General features: G+C 34.3%; 1 protein-coding gene across 6 annotated transcripts in view; it reads right to left on the bottom strand.

The window, feature by feature from the left end:
• TRMT1L (tRNA methyltransferase 1 like) overlaps window positions 1-20,493 on the bottom strand; it is a 36,048-nt gene that overhangs the window by 15,051 nt on the left and 504 nt on the right. For 4 of the 6 annotated variants that reach the window (XM_060131641.1, XM_060131659.1, XM_060131650.1 and 1 more), the window contains exons 2-11: window positions 18,965-19,102; window positions 16,020-16,130; window positions 14,603-14,716; window positions 11,626-11,690; window positions 9,874-10,003; window positions 8,291-8,414; window positions 7,734-7,813; window positions 2,953-3,202; window positions 2,343-2,555; window positions 1,227-1,417 (exon numbers count right to left, since the gene is read on the bottom strand). In XM_060131641.1, the coding sequence (XP_059987624.1) occupies window positions 1,227-1,417; window positions 2,343-2,555; window positions 2,953-3,202; window positions 7,734-7,813; window positions 8,291-8,414; window positions 9,874-10,003; window positions 11,626-11,690; window positions 14,603-14,716; window positions 16,020-16,130; window positions 18,965-19,102 (1,416 nt within the window). Of the gene's footprint in view, window positions 1-1,050; window positions 1,113-1,226; window positions 1,418-2,342; window positions 2,556-2,952; window positions 3,203-7,733; window positions 7,814-8,290; window positions 8,415-9,873; window positions 10,004-11,625; window positions 11,691-14,602; window positions 14,717-16,019; window positions 16,131-18,964; window positions 19,103-20,493 lie in introns of all 6 variants that reach the window. The other 2 variants (XM_060131665.1, XM_060131653.1) reach the window with 2 other exon arrangements.

Genomic DNA, 20,493 nt, shown 5'->3' with positions numbered 1-20,493 from the left:
CCAGAGGGAACTAAAACAAGGAACATGACAGGATGCCCTCCATTCCTACTATCAATTAACACTGTAGCAAAAGTATTAACTCTTGGACAAAAGAAAAGCATACTGGGTTCTTAGGAAGCTTCAGAACTGTAACAATATCTCTATCCTCCTTAATGTGATCAAGATAAACCACCAACTGGTTTATTTATTTATTTTTTGTTAAGCCAAAACAAAGGATCCAATGTCAGAACACTGAAAATAGAGCTATGAGAAGGGATTGTCTTAACAGATATTAAACAACACTAAAAGTCTTCTGTAATCAAAACAGTGGGATAGAGGTGTATGAACATCCAACCACTGGAAAAGAATAGAAAATCCAGAAACAAACTCAAATACATGTGGGATTTTAGTATAAGATAAATATGGTAGTCTCAAATCAGTGAAGACGTGAACTATTCAATGAAACATAACCTTCCTTGAATAATATAGGATAGGAAAGCTCTTTCCAACTACAGACAAAATCCAGAGTACATTAAAAGTTTGATTAACTTAACAACAGCAACAATGAAAAATTTCTGCATGAAAACGTAAAAAAAAAAAAGATGCAAACACAAGTGACAAAATGAGAAAAAATATCTGCAACTATCGTATGATATCACAAGGGTTAAACTCTAGTATATAAAGGAGTTCTTAAAAATCCATATTTAAAAAATGCCAAGAACCTAACAGAAAACAATGGGCAACTCTATGTCCCAGAAAAGCAAAATAGAAACAGCTTGATGAGGGCACAAGCCACATCTTTTTCCTTGATTCCCCAGGCCTGGCATATAGTAGAGGCTCAATAAATGTTTACTGAATGAATTTTATAACTGATGGCTTTTATATTCAGTCAGAAACATGAAAATTATTTTTATAGAATTAATGATTTGAAACATCCTAGATAAAGAGGTAATCTGACTTAATGTTCCTAAAATTAGTGACACTGGAAACTAAGTTATTTCTAGATGTTTCAACAGAGGGCAGGGCTAAAGAGCATTAATTATGATGAGTAAATGATTTTAATGAACTCACACGAATGTCTTGTCTGTTGATGAAAGGAAATCCAGTATAGGAAATAAAGTTAGCACTGTAATCTTTAAAATCAAAGGACAACAATATGTATAATTAGGGATGTGATAAAGGCTTATTCATTGGAGGCTTATAGATAAATTAAACCGAATATACAGTCAAAAGAAACTTGAATTTACCTTCTACCATATTACCATCCTTCTGAAAAATTCTCTCTTCACACCACTGACAATGGATTAGGTACTGAATCTTCTTGGCTGTTTCATCTGCAGAAGTAGGCCCCCTCAAAACTCTCACAACAACCAATACAAAATGTTCCAGAGCCACTGCAAACAGTACTTCTATGCCTTTGTTACATCGGGCTGCAGCTCTGGAAAAATTTATTAAAGTTATTTTGGGAGCTTATCATTTTCCTTTGTTTGGCATTATACTGACAGTACTAACTTGGACACTAAACTATGGATGGGTTATGGGAAAATAAGGAAAATTCAATTCTTAGTAGCAGTGATTTTAAAAGATCATTACTATAACTTCTACACAAATTGAAACACAGGATATATAGGATGCTTGGCAGGATTTTAGTAACTACACATTTTCCCTTATGAAATCTTCTCAATATTCTCTGGTTTTCAGTGTCACTTTGTTTCTTGTCATCACAACCATCTTTCTTTCTTTTTATCTACTTTTTTCTATAAAAGCTTCCTCTAAACAGTATATGTTTATTGAGTACTAACTACATGCAGGAACTGAACAGTCAGTGAAAAATGAATAAGCAAAGTCCTTGCCATTATTACTTTTATATACTTTTGGATTAAATTCTACTTGATACACCATTTATGTACTTAGTTTTCCCTCTACAGTTCTAAACTAACTTAAACTTTGTATGTATTGATTTGAATCAAGTTTATAAGCCATCATTTTTTTAAACTACATAAATAAAAGATGAAATGGACAAAAAATGATTGTTTCTAAATCTAAAAACAGGCTTTGCTTTCCCTTTTCATGGTGCTGTCCCCTACATTGTTGAAATAAACTGATTTGAAATTAACTTTCAATATTTCCTTTCTTAGTACTTTAATTATTTTAATAACATTTTAAATTGAAGAGTAAACTATTTTAGGCACAAGCTTTCAAATCAAATTCTAACTTAAGATTACCAAACAAATCAAGATTACATATATGGAATACGGAATTTGTATTTCGTGCATATTTTGAAGAATGAAATAAACACTTCTTGTAATATTATTTCGTTTTATCATATACCCAGACAAGGTACACTGTTGGCCATTTGGTACCTTGCCACTGCAGCTACAACAATTCTGGCTGCTAGCTCCTTGTAATATTCAGTTCGGACAATGTTACAGCCGTAGTGACGCCGGGCAACATGTTGTGCCTTGGCATATAAAGAACTGATATCTGTAGAAGTCACTGACACTATGCCAAGGTTTCTTATATTTCTGAATGCAGAATCAAGATAGTTCACAGATGTTCCAAAAGGGTCTAGGTGTCTAAAATCACAAAGAATACAGACATATTTAAAATCATACTAGTATCCAAAATAATACCATTGTCATTATTTCTAATGACAAAATTCCATGGATTCAAAAGGACTTCATAAATCTATTTTAAATATATAATTATGTTTTTAAAGTAAGCAATAAAATGATATGATAGGTTACACATGTAAAAATAAATCAGGCTTAGAGGAAATTGTCATGCCCAGGCATTTTATTTCAAATGCTAGAAAATGTTCTTACTGCTTTCCTTAGGCCAATGCCAAAAAACTTTATTAATTTAAATAAACAAACAGTGACAAACTATGTTAATTTTTAACGGCCCCCTTCCTACCCCGTCTCCCACCAAATCCAAGTCAGTTTAGAAAGTGACACAATTTTTTTCACTTACATGAAATCAAAAGATCTCAAATGCATCAGTACATTGGCATCCATTTTGGTCACCTTAATATTACCAAAGTTTTCCTCTCCTTCTTCAGGAATATCATCACTCTCTTCCTTTTCCTTACAGTCCACTACCACTTTCAGTTTGTTTAAATGGCAGTTCTCCTGAATCAACGTCACAGAGTTTTCATTCAAATCATTAATTGTAACCTTGACTGCATTCCCAAGGTGTTTTGCCCATTGTAATCCCATTATCCCTTGGGAGAAATTGGAGGAAAAATGAGTTTTTAAATTGTAATAAAGAATAAAAGTAGTATAATAATAAAGAATATAATTTTATAAATAACAAAAACAATTTTCAAAATCTTAATACTTTCATAAGTAATTCTTATTCTACTTTCTCACTAAAATGCCTCTGAAGAAAATATACCACAAGAAAATGTGTCCAACAGATTTCCATTAATAGTTTGTAAAAAAACTTTTCTATAATCCATGTTCAAATAAAATATCCATGTATGTTCTTTATTTGGGCTTTGGTAGGATTTTTTTTTCTTTCTTTTTACAATGGAATACTTTTTTGAAACAAAATCTTACAGAGAAACCCAATATACAATATGAGTAAGAGTGCAGTTACTGTACGTGAAGGGAAGATGGGTAGTTGGAACTCCTCCTGCTGAAGTTTACCCTAATGCACCAAAATATGAAAACAACTTTCCTGGATCAGTGCTTTTCAAATACTGCACAACAGCATCATTGTGAATGAAAAAGAACAACTTTGTATGTGTAAGCAAATGACCAGGAGGAATTGAGACCAAGAGGGCCCTTCTCACAGGCTTTCTATTCCTATTGGACTTGAGTCATAAGGGACATTCACTACACAGTGGGAGATGGTGACACAAGCCTAGCCAATATGGAGTAGAAAAAGCCCTATTTACGGGAAGTATTAACCATCTTCTCCCTACATGTGCTTCATAAATGTAAAAAGTTAGCATTTACTATATGCCATGGTCTTTACATACATTTTCCTACTCTTATAACAAGCTTGTGAAGTAAGTTCCAATATTCACATTTTATATTTATTTATTTGGCTGCGTTGGGTCTTAGTTGTGGCAGGTGGGCTCCTTATTTGTGGCTCACCAGCTTCTTAGTTGTGGCACGTAGGCTCCTTAGTTGCAGCAGGCAGGCTCCTTAGTTGCAGCTCACTGGCTCCTTAGTTGTGGCATGTGAACTCTTAGTTGCATCATGCATGTGGGATCTAGTTCCTGGATGAGAGATCAAACCTGGGCCCCCTGCATTGAGAGCGCGGAGTCTTAACTACTGCACCACCAGGGAAGTCCCTATCCACGTTTCAGAGATGGGGAAACATGCAAAATGACTGCTATGAGCTTGATTTTAGTTTACCAAGGCACATTAAAAAGAAAAGGCTGAGAAGATCTTACTTAAATGATAGTTTTAGGGATTTCAGGTAAAAAAAAGAGTAGTTCATTGCATCATTATTTACAGTAGCCAAGACATGGACACAATCTAAGTGTCCACAGATGGATGAATGAATAAAGAATATGTGGTGTATATATATATACATATATATATATATACACCCAGTGGAATACCATTCAGCCATAAAACAGAAGGCAATCCTGCCATTTCAGACAACATGGATGGACCCTGAAGGCAGTATGCTAAGTGAAATAAATCAGAGAAAGAGAAATACTGTATGATCTAACTTACATGTGGAATCTAAAAAAACCAAACTCACAGAAATGGAGATCGGATTTGTGGCTGCCAGAGGTGGAGACTGGAAGGGTGGGAGAACTGGGTGGATATGGACGGGTACAGACTTGCAGTTATAAGATAAATATGTTCTGGGGATATAATGTATAGCAGGGTGATTATAGTTAATGAGACTGTACTGTTTATTGGAAAGTGACTAAGAAAGAAGAACACAGAAGTTCTCATAAAAACGGAAAGAAAAATCTGTAACTATGTGAGGTGATGGATGTTAATTTTTTTTGGTGATCATTTTACAATATATACATATCATTATGTTGTATATCTAAAACTTATACAATGTTATATGTTGATTATATCTCAATAAAACTGGAGAAAAAAAAGAAAAAAAATGACTCCACTATCAAGAAACATATACAGTACCCAGTCTAGGATAGACATTTAATAAATTTTATTGAATGTAAAAAGAGAGAGAGAGAGAAGTTGTGTCAGGGAAAATGCTGGGAAATAAATCTGGAAAAGTAGATTGGGTCAGATTATAGAGGATATTAAATTGCAATCTGAGAAGCTGAACTCTATTTAGACAATAAAGATGCATGATTTTTTTGACTGAGAAGTAACATTATCAATTCAGTGTTTCAGAGGAAGGGCTGTTTGCAATAACATACAAGACAGACTGGGTGGGAGAGATATCATTGCCAAAAATCATTACATTGGTGGATATGGAATGGAAAAGGAGTATGAGTCATAATAAAAAAGAATAATTAGAACAGATCGGTGGTTGAGTGTATGTGGGGACAGTGGCAGAAAAAGGAGTAAAAATTGATTCAAATTTAAAATACGACTGGTGGGACTTCCCTGGTGGTCCAGTGGTAAAGAATCTGCCTTCCAATGCAGGGGACGTGAGTTCGATCCCTGGTCGGGGAACTAAGATCCTACATGTCGCGGGGCAACTAAGCCTGCGCGCCACAACTACTGAGCTCACCCACCTCTACTAAAGAGCCTGCGTTCTGCAAACTACAGAGCCTATGTGCTCTGGAGCCCACGCCACAACTAGAGAAGAGAAAACCCGCATGTCACAACTATAGAGAAGCCTGCGTGCCACTACGAAGAGCCTGCGCACCACGAGTGCTGCAACAAAATATCCCACATGCCGCAATGAATATGCTGCATGCTGCAACAAAGACCCAACCCAGCCAAATAAACAAATATTAAAAAAAAAAATCCAACTGGCTCAGAGGATGTGATCAGCTTAAAATCACTACTTCATCACTTTTACCATATTTACAGAGACATTACTAATGATGATGATGATGGTAGTAGAAGTGGTAATAATACAATAATGATGATACTGAGTACTTTTATAGCATTTGCTATATACCAGACACTGTTCCAATTTCTTTACATGTATTAATTTACCTAATCTTCACATTATTTTATGGTGGGTACCCTCCTTTAGATAGATGAGGAAACTGAAGCATAAATTTCCTGTGGTTAGACAGCTAACACGTTATAAAGCTGGGATTTGAATGCAGCCAGTTTGATTCCACAGTCCATGTTTTTCACCACTAGTTCTCCCTGAGGAGAGGAACATGAGAGCTAAGTCATGCTTTCATCCCATTGGTACAAACTTCCCAAGAATACACTACTATAACCTTTAAGAAGTAAGATGTGGATTAGGTACAAGTGGCTTCTTAGAAATTTTCTACTTTTTCCATTATCTTTTCTCTACTGTTAAGTCCTTTTGGGAAAAATGTTCTCAATCTTTAAAATTTCACCTTACCCCACTGCCTAATGACTAAGCAATATTTACTGCATCACAAAAAAGAGACAACCAAATACCAACTGATAGCTGATTGCAGTAGATGTGTATTCTTGCAAAAAAAAAAAAAATCCTATCTGAATCTGCAAACCTGAAGATCCAACTACCAATTTACAGAAATACGAGAGACAGAGGAACCATGTGATGGTTCATCTTATATGAACCATGGTGATGCAATCAGCAAAAATCTAGACTGTGGGAAACTCTACAGGGCAAATGACCTGTTATATCAACAAATAATTATCACACATACACACAAAATGATGGAAGGTAATATAGATTAAGAAGAGACTTAAGAGACATACTAAACAACTGAAATATATAGTCTTTGTTTGGATTCAGATTTGAATTTAAAAAAAATTATGAAATAGGTATATCTAAACATTTGATGACATTAAAGAATTATTCTTAATTTTTTAGGTGTGATATGGTATATGGGTTTTAATTGTAAAAAGTCCTTGTCTTTTACATATCCCATTGAAATATTTACGGATGAAATGATCTGTGATTTGTTTCAAAATAATGGGGATATAGAATGGAGGAATGAGGTATGAGGGAAAGTGCATGGGAATACATATATAAGACTGAGTATGAATTGGCAATTTCTGAAGTGAGTGATGGATATAAAGGGATTCATTTATTATATGCTCTACTTTTGTATATATTTGAAAATTTTCCATAATAAAAAAATTTACCTTGGATCTTTTTTTTATATCAAAATATTTTGCTACATATGATATCCATATAAATTTCCTAAGAAAAGATACTGTACCAGAAGGTGGGCAAAAGGTACAAATTTCCAATTATAAGATAAATAAGTACTAGGGATGAAATGTACAACATGATGACTATGTATAGGTAACACTGTTATATAGGAACATCAAGAGGGTAAATGCTAAGAGTTCTCATCACAAGGAGAAATATTTTTTCTTCTTTCTTTTCTTCTTATGGTATTGTATCTACATGAGATGATGGATGTTAGCTGAACCTACTGTGGTAATCATTTCACAATATATGTAAAGCACATCATCATGCTGTACACCTCAAACGTGTACACCTGTACAGTGATGTATGCCAATTATTTCTCAATAAAACTGGGAAAAAAATCTCTTCAGGTTCACATGATATAAACAAACCCTTAGTTTTCAAAGTGGCTAAACAACAAGAAAAAAAAAGGGAAAGAAAAGATACTGTACAGATCTGATAAAGTGGGGTTCCAAAAAGGCTTCATTACTTACCAGTAGCTCCAAAGGCATCTAGACATTCCAAAGGTTTTCGTTCCTTAGCCAAAGCAGCCAGTGTACAGAATATTAGCTGCCTAGAAGAAAGTATAACAATCAAATAATTTTACGGCACCATGGTTTCATCATTGTAGATTTTATTTTAAGAATAGTGAGAAATGGGGCTCCTATTTACTATGCAAACTATTTTGGAAAGAGACCTAATATTATATTCCTTACTTAACAGTACAAGAACTAAAAATCTGTGAAATTAAACTACAAATCGAATTGGGTTTTATTAACAAGTATTCACGATGAATAATGATTTTATAAATAAAACTTGCCCAACATGTTCATTTAATTATATAAAGTTAGACCTGTTTTACTCTCTGAGAAAGAAATTGGTTTGGCAGAAAAATAAAAGAGAGAAAACAATCATTCTGAGAAAATGCTAAAATAAATGATTTTCAATCTATACCTAGTTTTGTTTCAATATATTTAAACAAAAAGATTAGGAAAAGGTACATCTGTAATTATTTGAAACATCCCATAACCCTGTTTTCAATTTACCTTACCGATTTAGTTTCATTTTGGGATTAAAATAGGAATCTGTTTTCTGAGGTACAGAATAGTTGGGACAAACTTGTACATCTGTGTCTGCCTCTTTCAAAATTTCATTAGGTGGTTTGGCAGCAGAAGCTAAAATTACAAAAAAAAAAAAAGATTTCCAGTGAAATACAAAATAATTCTAAATATCAAAAACAATATACATTAAAAAAAAACCTTCCTTTATAATATTTCATGTTAATGAAATCAGTTGAGTAGATGCCAAAAAAGTCCCCCCAAACTGACCTACCTAGCACTGTCTCTGGAAAAGAGTAGTACTCAGTTAAGTATTTGGTGAATTAAAGTTTGTCAGCTTAAAATCTTAACTGTCTAGCACATCAATATATCTGTATACCTAGTTAAGAATAATCAACCTAAGATAGTACAAAATCCTAAAATACCTTTATTACTCATCAAACACTACATTGTGTTTATATAGGTTGGTTGCTAAATATATTTTATTGTGGTTTAAACATTAGAAAATTAACCTTTCTGTGTAGTTACATTCCATTAGCCGGCATGGATAACTAAGAGTCACTATATTTCCTGAATGTGCTTGACTTCAGAACACTTTCTCATAATTATGATTTTAAATCACAAATTATATTCAAACAGCTATAAGCTAATGTAAAAAAATTATTCTATATTTAATATACATTAGAATCATTTAGCTATAAACCCAAATGAAACAGTGATGTGTTTGTGTGAATATATTTTAAATATTTAAGAAAGGAAACATATGTAATATGTGTGGGGGAAATATAATTGAGATTCTCTATGTTTGGATTTCTTGATAACATTACTATCAGAATGTTAACTAAATGGGAACCATATTTCCCTTTCTACAATGCCAAATAAAAGTAATCTTTCCTAGTGTTGTGTTATATATCTTTCTATACTCAACAGTGTCAAGTCACATATCTCACAAGATCAGCCTTTCTCAAACCAGGTTCTGTGAGCAAATTAAGCCCTTCAAATAATTATTTTAGTGACTTTTTTTTTTCAATTCTTAAAGGGAAGGTCCAGAGTACCATTCTAGACGTATAAGAGAGAAGTTAATTCATTACATATAATGGATGCCTTAGGGCAGGAGGGCTTAATTCTTAATTCTTGAGAAGGAACTGTCTCAGTATTAACAAGCTACTAATAACTCGATATCACTCAGGATAATAAAGAGTCTTTATATATCACTCTACCTCCTTTTTCCAGTGTTTTTCGATAATAAGTATAACACAGTTATTGGTACAGGAGCCGTCATTCGTAATAAAATTCTATAGTCTTTCATTAAGATACCTATATTTACTTGAACATCAGTTACTTTTTTCTACCCATATTTAATATCTATCCCAGATATTAAATATATCTGTTAAATTGAGAACAGTTGAATGTTGTTGGGAGTCTCACAGAAACAAAACAAAACCTGACAGATTAGTAGTTAACTAAATGATTTGGTTAAGTCACTGTATTTTGTCTGCTTGATATCTGAAAAGAATAATTAGACCATTGTTTAAGAATTTAATTATTAACATGTTAATGAGATTGCTCAACTTACCAGCAATATAGGTGGATTTAGTCTCTCCTTTATTCACATGGCGCCTAACATGTCCTAGCATATCCGTCCTTCTGGTGATTGTTGCTGAACAAATAATACAATGATAATGGGCTCCCATTTTACTGGATATCTATCAAACAGAGTATTTAATTTAAATATATAAATAAGTTACTAAGACAATGAAATAAAAGTTTATTTAATGTTGTAAATTTATGTATGTTAGTGTATTTAGAGTTTAACGTATAGAAGATAGTATTCATTTTGCCATGTGACTTTGAAAGGATTTTTACTTCCTTACCTATATTTACATATGCTTTTTAATCTTACTTTACAATAGGCCACAAGTTTAATTTCTTAGTTTTTTCCATTCATTCTAATCAGCAAATAACTGTACTCTATCTTCTTTAAGCAGCACTTAACAAACGGTATGACACTAGCAGCAATGTGCTGGTAGATGTATAGCAACTGGCTCTCCAGGAAAATAAAGCCCTGTTGTAGTGTCTGCAGCTGTCTGTGGTTTATGTACTCTACCATGGCCGATGTCAAGCTACAACCGTGACATCTGAAGCTACCAATGGGACATCACTGAACGTGAATTTGGGAAGAGATGTGCAATATCATACCAGAGAACACTGCCACCGTGCAGATACAGAATACATAAATAACGTTAAGAGCACAGGTAAAAGTAAAATGTAAAATAAATGGGAAGTAGTGAGTTGTGAGTATTCATTAACTTTGTTTTTAATATAATTTATTTACTTTTAAGTTTATATAATTTAATTTTTGATGATGGCCACATTTAGCAACGAGCTTTCAAGATTTCTGGAAAATTGAGCTAGTTCTAGCACACTACTAAATGTTAGAGACAGGATAAAAAGTCTATTTTTCCAAGTAAAAATTCTCACTTTATAGTTCCTCATTTAGCTAAGAACAAAACCACCACTCCAACAGCTCTTCCTGCTTTTGATGCCTTTTTACTCTTACGTCCTGTTTACTCGGGATTATAGAGCAAGGAGAGAATAGTCAAGAACATTGCGCAAGGTTCCTTATGGCATTGTGGTTATCATATTCAAAATAGATAGGGTTAATGGACTAAGCATTATTCTAACTACTTAAGAAATGTTTGTTCCCCCCCGCCGCCAGTTCTTTACTTTTTTTAGTGACTTGAAAGGAAAATTAATAATGAGGACCCATTAAACTAATATGCATTTAGGATAGTGTCACTATAAAATATTTTACAATTTGTATTCCCCAAAGGTCAAATCTATCCTAAAAGTAAACACATGTACTTTAAAAAAAAAGTTAGTGAGATTTCAGAAAGTTTCTTCCTTCTGTCCTTTGACAAAGTAAGAGGAAGAACATAGGGAGGATGAGTATGAATCGACACATATTAAGATATTTACTAACCCACAGAAATTAAAGGCTCTTATTCCATGATCAAAATTTATTTTGAAAGAAAAAAATTACTATTTAAAAATCTCCATTCCAAAATTAGTAAGTGGGTTAATTTTCCTTTTGAACACAAGAGAGCAGGTGATCTGACTGAAATTAAAAACTTTAAAATGAAAAGTTCAATACAGCAACTTCTTTCATACATTTCATATTTTTCCTACTATGGTAATCTGAAAGCCCTTGTAAACAAAATCTTAAACTCATTGCTGAATACGCACATTTTAGTCGTAAAGCAACTCAAAATTGCACTTTCTTTACGGACAGCTAAGTCTAAAAAAAACAAATCTACCATGTGATTACCTGTTCTCCAATAATGTTTGGTTTCACTGGTCGACAAGGTAAGTGACAGATGCACATCCTGTAACCTAGAATGAAGAATGAAGAATTGCTGCTTGTCTATCACTGTTCATTAAGTATTCAGTTATTATTAAAAATTACTAGCAAATTTTATTTTATAAGAATAATTGAGATTATTCTTATATTTGTAATGTCATAGTTTATTTGAATGAGATTGCCTTAGTTTTATGTACTTGCTGTATATGACATAATATAAAAACAAATACAGGAGGATCTAGGGTCAAAACCTGGTTCTGCCAAAAATATCTGTGTTACCTTTGTTTAGTCATTTAGCTTCTTTGGGACTCAGTTTTATCGTCTTTCTGCCATCTTGACTTTTTCTTAGGCTTCATCTTCTCTGCCTTATGCTGCATTTACCATTATACAGCCTCTTCTTCATTTATGATACAGCACTATCTTAGTTCTCTTCCCATCTTTCCTACTTAATCTTCTTTACAGATTCTTTTCCCTCTCTCATACTCAAAAATGTAGATTTTCTGTATGCTTGATGTGCTACAAAAATTTTTTCTCATTTCCTTGGTAACTGTAGTACCTTTCATGATTGCAACTATCTCCCCTGTGAGAAGGAATCCCAAATTATAGCTCTCTTACCAACTCATTCCTGAGGGCCAGATCTCTACTTTCAATTGCCTATTGAAGACATATGACTGGTTATTTCAAAACCTACTGTCGGGAATTCCCTGGTGGTCCAGTGGATAGGACTCCACGTTTCCACTGCAGGGCACATGGGTTTGATCCCTGGTCCCTGTTCGGGGAACTAAGATCCCACAAGCCGTGTGACGCAGCCAAGAAATACAAAAACAAAAACCCAACAACAACAGAACTCCAAAAAACCTACTGTCAAGGACTAAAATTTTCACTTCCTCTTGAACCAGGTCTCTTTTTCGCCTTTTTAATGAATGATAATGCCTTCCAGTTACTCCCAATTCAAAAACTAAGTTATCTTTAACTCCTTTCTTCTCATACTTTACATCCAATCATTTATTTGTATATGTTGAAGTGTCTCAGGACTCAGACCTTGGACAACAACTTTTTTCCACCTATATGTACTCTTAAGGTTATCCCACCCAGTCTTACAGCTTTAAATACCATCTATATTCTGACAACTCCCCAATATGTATCTCTAGCCCAAACCTTTTCCCCAAAGTCTAGATTCATGTAGCCTCCAGGCTACTTGATATCTCCACTAGATGCATCTCAACATTTGCATGCCTAAATCTGAGGACCTGTCCTTCTTTCTCATACCTAATGCAGTCTCCTCCATCCCAGTAAAGGACAACATTTTTCTAGTTGCTCAAGTCTCAAACACAAGCATTCTTGGCTTTTTCTACCTCATCTCCCTTCTATTCCTTCAGCAGATCTTATTCAACATATTTGCCAACTACTTTGAAGCCTGCTCACAAAGACAAAATCATGTTCACCATCTACCAGATGACCACCATGTGAAAGAACCCAACAACCTAATGTACATGACAGAGTAAAGCAATACTATGAGCCATCAAAGAGAAAAGAATAACTTGGAGGAGGGAGACCAAACCTAAAGATTAAACAATGGCTTAAATACAGCAAACGAAAGAGACCTTTGTAAATGAAATGAGATCTTTCTTTTTTGATAAGAAGTCAATATGGTTTACTATACATTCTTATAAATAATTAAACATAAGACATATAGCTTCTGAATTAGTCTCTAATTCCCTTTTCTCTAAGTAATTAGTGATAATCTAAGAAAATAATTCTGGTATAGTTCTGGCTTCTTTTTTGGGGTGTCTTATAATGGCTATTTCATTCAGTCTGGTTGAAACCCCAGATAAGCACATTTAACAATGACTATACTTATATAATCATATATAAATATAAGTATATACGTGTTTAAGATTGGTATTTAGGGCTTTTTTTGGGGGGGTACTTTTTGTTTTTATCCCATATATTGCTATTTTCATTAGTAGTTTACCATGGAAATCCTTCCAAGTAAACTGGTATAGATGTAATATACTCTTTTCAATGGCTGCATAATATTTCATGGTATGTATGTACCATGTACCATGAGCATAATTTATTCAATCTCTTATTTTAGTTCCATGTTTTTGTCACTAAGCACATGCTGCAACGAATATTCTTGTACACCTATCCTTGTGTATTGCTGCTTTTACTCCTAGGAAAGAGTGCCTGGTGGATGAATATTTTAAATTTTTTAAATGTTGCCAGGTCTCTTTCCAAAAATGCTGTAATATATAATTCACTAACTCAGAATCTAATAATTCACTGTCTCTAAGAAGTATTTTAACTTGGTAAGATGTTGTTTTTTGTTCTTCAACTTTATTCATTTCGTTATATGAGTCCTCTCGTTAAACTTACTCCCTCAAATTGTGTCATTTTTGTCACTATTACAATTGGTTTTTTCTAATTTCCATTTATCTAGAGTAGAGAGACTCTGATCAATCTTGTATCTCACCACTGTTCCAAATACTCTCGTCAACTGGCTTTTTTAAGCCATCAGCAGAAAAACAAAGATGTTTCTTCTTTTTTCCAATGTTCATACCAATTATTTTATTTTCTGTTTTACTACATTTATTATATCTTCAAAAATATGTGTAAAATTGTAGTTGTTCTAATATAAAAGGAAAAGTATAACTTATTAAAACATGGTTCAATAAGTAATGTGTACCTTCAGCACCAAGCAGGTACCCCGTACAGAAGAGATGCTTAATAAATGTTTGCCACACTAAACTATTGGTGTCACATCTATCTATTGCCTAGAGAGCTATATGGTCTTTTATTAATAAATACATTAAAAGAGGGGCATTAATCCTTCATAATTTTAAACTGAAAATATTTGATTATGTTTTCATTAAAATTCCAAAACTGGTACCAAATCTTTAATTTCGTTTACATCACTTTTAGCAAGCACAAAAATACTAACCTTCAAATTCAACTGAGACTTTCCAGTGTAAATTTTGAAGGTGACGATGAAGCTTATGACTATTACAAGCTCTGAATTTTTCCTTGGGGCACAATGGACAAGCCTGTTTGTTTCCTGTTAAAGGAAAAGGAACTAATAAAGCGGAGAATATACTAGTTGTTAATGCTTAAATTTAGCTACAAAAGAAGTAACGGGGAACCTCTCTTGCCTCTGCCCTTTACCCCCCAAAACACACACTCACACACCTTAGATAATATCTTTCTTAACATTAGGGAGAAGTCATTCCTGCCTCAGCAGGTACTTAACAATAGTTGTTTTAGCACATGGTCAGTGACTTATTTTTTTACCTAAAACTCTCCTCTCTGTGGCTAGCAGATATCCTTGTTGCCACTGGGAGCAGAGAGGATGAGGAAGTGATAAACTACATGATATCCCTCCAGCCAAAGTGCCTGCCAGAGAGAATGTCATTCTGTACTTTGGGCAGGAGAAAAGGCAGCAGTTGTCACACTCTCAGAGGGCTAGGAGCTGAGCAGAGAGCATAAGTATCTGCTCTGATACTCTTCTACTCTAGCAGCAACAAAAATAGTTAATGTGCAGAGTTAGAAAAATGGAAGAAGGAAGTGGAAGGAGTACCTTGGATCCTATATAATTGCTATTCTGAGACTGGGGTCATGGTTACAACCACTGTATCCTATTACTAAATTTGTAAGTTCTTCCTTCTTTATTAACATATTCTTGGAAAGATTATGTATTAAATAAGTTTTATTTAATTAGAAATGTAATGTACCTTAATAAAAACTTTGATAGTATACAAGAGACTTAAAATCTCAAGCCCAGGTTTAAAGCAATAAAATATACAGAAATAATAACTCAATTTTTAATCCAACAAATATCTTTCACACATAGCACATGGCAAGTATAAGCACAATTTTATTTCTTTTTATATATATATACTCTGCCTACTTCAAAAACCTGTGAGGAGATCTTGAGGATGGAATCCAAGCACTAAGGATGGCAAAGTAGAAAGAGAAGAGCTTGGGGCACTGACAACATTGTGAAACTCTGTACCAGCCCTAAACTGCCAGCCTTGGGACTTCTTTTACATGAGAGAATATAAGCCTCGATACTACTTTCTGGATTTCTGTTACTCATAGTAAAATGTAATTCCTAACTTTTAGCATACAAAGCCCTTATATATCCATGAGACTGTAATTTCCTTGAGAAGTTGTGAAATAACTTATCTCATAGCACCTTTGCATATAGAAGGCTATAATTTCCTAAGTAAAAAACCATTATTTTACTTCTGCTCTAGTTCAGTGAAAATAAACAAGTCTATGCTTAGAAAAATTTTCATGTGTTGAAAGATGACAAATCATTAGAAACTGAGAAAAAACACATTTTCAAATCATGGAAATACCTGCATCAAGATTATCTGAGTTCAGTGAACTGGCAGAGTCAAAATCCCCTTCAGTTACGAAAGCTAACTTCTCTAGATCAGCAAGCTGCCTTTGAATTGAGATGTGTCTCTCTGAAAGGAAATTTTAAGAGTTAGAAAATTATGCTTTAACAATCTGTATTCCAACTTCATTTTTATTTGATCATGTCACATGGAATTTTACACTTTTATTTCCTATAGCACAGTGCCCTAGTACCTAGATGGGAAACTCAGTTTATAAAATGACAAGTGTGCCTAAGAAGGCAGAGTTGGGGGAAAAAACTCTGCTGTGTAACCTCACAGCTTTCAAATTCTATCCTATTATTCAATATAATTCTACAAAAGAAAGGTTCTAGTCTGTACAAAACACTGAAGCCATGTTTCCTGTTTTCAAAGAACTTTCAACCACGTGAGAGAGATTAAAACGTTAACTACTAACTAGAACACAAGGCAGGATGAAATGAACACTAGGGGTAAAGGTAATATAATGGTGGCCTAAAGAGGAAGAAGTAATTCATTCCAACAAGTGCCCCTGGGAATGTCTTCACTGAAGAAGTGGCATTTGACTGAAATTTAGGGTATGAATAGAATTTCATAAGGTAGGAAGAGAATTTCAATAAGTAGAGATTTCGTGTCAGGCCTTATAAACTGAAGTAACCTAATAAACAAAGGCATGTGGTGTAAAAATACACAGCCACCTCTATACCACTCCTGGCTGCAAAGTAGTATGTTTGGGGGATAGAGTTGGTAGAAAGATATGCAGTCAAAAATGTATCATGGAAGACATAAATTTTATGCAAGTTAGTTTGGACTTTACTCTTCAGGCAATGTTAATTCAGGTTTCTGAGGAAATCAAAGACATGATTTGAATGCATTTCAGGAGGGTATCTCTGGCTGTAGTACCAAGGATCAATAACTGAGGTGAGAAATTAGTAACAGAAAAGTACTGGAGAAGAGAAGGTAAAAAAAGAAGCAAAGAACTTGGGATGTGAAAGTAAAGGTGAAGATTAAAGGACGATCCTGAGATTTAATAATACTGTTAACCAATAAAGGAAGCAGAAAACACTTTTGGCAGAAAGGAAGAGGAAAGAGGAGACAAGGGAATTTAGTTTTTTACACAGTGTGTTTGATTACTACTGGTATTAGGTACTCAAGTCCAGTAGGCAGTTGAATCGTTTTTGGAGCTCAGGAGGGATTCTGAATAGATATAACTCAAAAATACACGTTAGATGAAACTATGAGCATGAATAAGAAAGCGTAAGGGAAAAATTTTGTGAAACAGAGAAGAAAAAAGCCAAAACTCAGTCCCAGTAACACATTTTTGGGTTACTGAAATATTATACATTCTTCAAATTACATACCTGTAAATTTTGGAATATATGAATAAATCTTTCCAAAATATATTTAACATTCTTGAGTAAGTCGTGTGTGGGATGCATTCCCCAATGCTGCTGAACCCACTACTGATTAATATAAATGGATACAATTTGTAAGTGAGATATGGAGGTATGTAGATATTTGTTAAGAGACGTTGAGGAAAATCAAGAGGGTACATTCAAAAAGGAAAAATGGTATGGAGAATCAAGATAATGCAGAAGCCAAGAGAGAAGAGACTATAAAAGAGAAATGCTCAACAGTAAGCATCACAAATAGCTGCAGAGATCAAGAAAAGACCACTGGATTTAGTATTTAGCAAGTCTCTAGTGACCTTTAAGAAAGAAGGTTCAGTGAGGTGTCAGAGTACAAATGGGACTGGAAGGAGAAACCAAGTATAGAAAATCAGCATAGATTATTTTTTTCAAGAAGTTTGGTAGTATAAAAAAGGAGATGGATGGGATTGTAACTTGTTTTTTCTTTCTTTTTAAGGATAGAGAGACCTGAATATGTGTAGCCCCAAGGAAAGGAACATTTACAAAGTGGAATCCTGAATATGCAAGACTAGGAGATGTAACTGACAGGAAAGGATCCCAGTGAGATAGGAGTCAATGGGGGTAAACCACAAGGCTAATATTAATTATATAATTAGATTATACAATTTCTTGGCACTGCTGTCTTCCTGCCTATCCCTCTCCAAGCTTCATGCCCATCCCTCTCCAAGCTTCATGCCCAGTTGCTTTGTTTTCCTTCTGTATAATTTGTGTTCTTGTTTGTCTCCTCTACAAATAAGCAGTAAGTAGGCAAGGGCTATGTCTTATTCATCTTTGTAACAGTTAAGTGCCTAGTGCAGTAACTTGCACACCGCAGGCACTAAAGTTTTGAACTAATTTTTTTAAAAAAATCATTAGTCTTTTTGGATGCAGCAGCACACTGCGTCAATAATTTTGGAATTCAATTCAGCACTGTCAGACATTCCTGCTAAAATTTATTAAAAAACAATTTTTACTTAATTCTAAAACGAGAAAAACAAGGAGCAACAAATGCTATTGTTTAACTTCTTATACCAGGTATTGTTCAAATGACTTACAATGAGATATGATTTCTATAAACAGGTAAAATTTTTTCCCACATTACAAAAACCTTTAATTGCTAGGTGTCTGACCTTACTGTCTAGTAAGATTCAGGCAATGAATCCACATGTACAAACCAATCTATTTAATTTGAAATCATAAAAGCTTTTGGCTTCCATAGTTCAAAGATCTTTGTGCGTGAAACAAGATATATAGTGCTACATAACGATGTGCTTATTTAAATCATTCCAACTACTAAGTAGTACAAAGTAAGTGAAAGGGGCCTGGTAAGCTAGAAAACTGAAAATCCTGTGGTCCCCTATTGAAGTAAATTCTAAAAGATCTATCTAAAGAGTCCTGATATGCCTATGTACATCTCTGAAATCACTTTCTGGCTCAACACAGTAGTTATCAGTCAATCTGTACTTAAAATCACTCAATCTTTTTGTAACACACTAATCCAGAAGTCAATAGGCAAACCTCTTGTTAAATCAGATGAGTCCAAGATGCTAGGAGGTTCTTTTAAAACTTCTTTTTCCTCAATTTTCAATTCTATTTCAGATATGCCATCTTCATCTTGCCCAGTTAAGTCTGATTTCAGAGGGCTAACTAGACCATCTAAAAATAATTTTTAAAATGTGATTAATATGTTTCTAATGCATTTCAGATTCTCAGTCATTACCTACTTGTCCCAGCAATGCATTTTCAGTTTTCTCAAACATCATGCATTCTTCAAATTAACACACTTGTAAATTTTGGAATATAGGAAGAAATCTTTCCAAACTATATTCAACATATTCTTGATGGTGGGGAGGTGGAGAAAGCATGCATTCCCTAAAGCTGTTCAACCACCTCTAATAAACATAAAAATCCCCCATCTAGAGATGAGTTAGGGAGGATACCTTACTCAGGAGAGTGTTCCTCCTCCTCCCCCATTGTAGTTGTGGATGAAGAAACAACTGGCCTTATTTTGCACCTACTAGCTCTGATCTTCTGTGATAAGGAGGGGCCTACCAGAGGCCTGCTGACTTTGTCTTTTCTGTGATCTGCCCTACTCTTAAATCTACTATAACAATTTATATGTTGTTTTAAAATTGTAAAATAATTCTATTAGATTATAACTGTCCAAATGTTTTATAAACATTAATCTCACAAGTGGCTTAGAAGTAGGAAAGACAACGAATTAATTTAAGATATTTTGTTATGATTCAGAAAGAGCATAAAGGTCAATTTTGGGACTAAATTTTTAAAGAAAACTTTCTTAGACCTAACATTTCAAAATGTTCAGAAAATTCCTAAGAAAGTGTTACTTATCAATCTTTTAAATTCCTTTATGGTCCAATAAATCATCACTTAGAAAACATGCAAGCATATTCAGAAGCACAATAATACGGGCTATTAATTTTCAACAGCTGACTTCTGACGGAAAAACGTACAAAATTCAATTGGTATTTATGTCTGAGGGAAGACACCTGTAATTTAGCCGACTCTTTCTTAAAACTGTTCATCAGCCTCAAATTCTTTTTGGAAGCAAGCTGCTAAAGAAAATGAAATAATGAGAAAAACCCATCTCTTGTCTCTGTCGAGGCACAAAAGCTAATTGACAGCAACGGTTGCTAAATCTTGGCAGTTAGCATCTACTACAGTAAACAGGTTGCCTCAGTTACTCTATCATATTTTAAAGGACTTAGCGAACCATGGCAGACGGGGCTGAGAGGGAAACTACCAAATTAGGTGTAACTTCTAATTTTTGTACCAAAAAGACTCCCTTTAACGAAGAAGCCCACAACCTCATTATTTCCTTCTATCTGCAGCACACCTGGCCTCCACAGATCCTTCACTGTGAGGTCCCCAAGGTTTGTGGAGATGCCTTCCCCCATCCTACACCCGTTTTACCCGCTATACGGGTTCCTCCTTCCTCCCCCCATTTCTCTAAAACTGCCTTTCCCCATAAAAACCATCCCAGGGGAGAAGGGCCTCCCCTACTCCCCAGCAAGGCGCACTTTCTC

This window comes from Lagenorhynchus albirostris, chromosome 2, assembly GCF_949774975.1.
Source record: "Lagenorhynchus albirostris chromosome 2, mLagAlb1.1, whole genome shotgun sequence".
NCBI lineage: Eukaryota > Metazoa > Chordata > Mammalia > Artiodactyla > Delphinidae > Lagenorhynchus > Lagenorhynchus albirostris.
The sequence above is the reverse complement of the archived record's forward strand: the minus strand, read 5'-3'. Positions and strand labels throughout refer to the sequence as shown.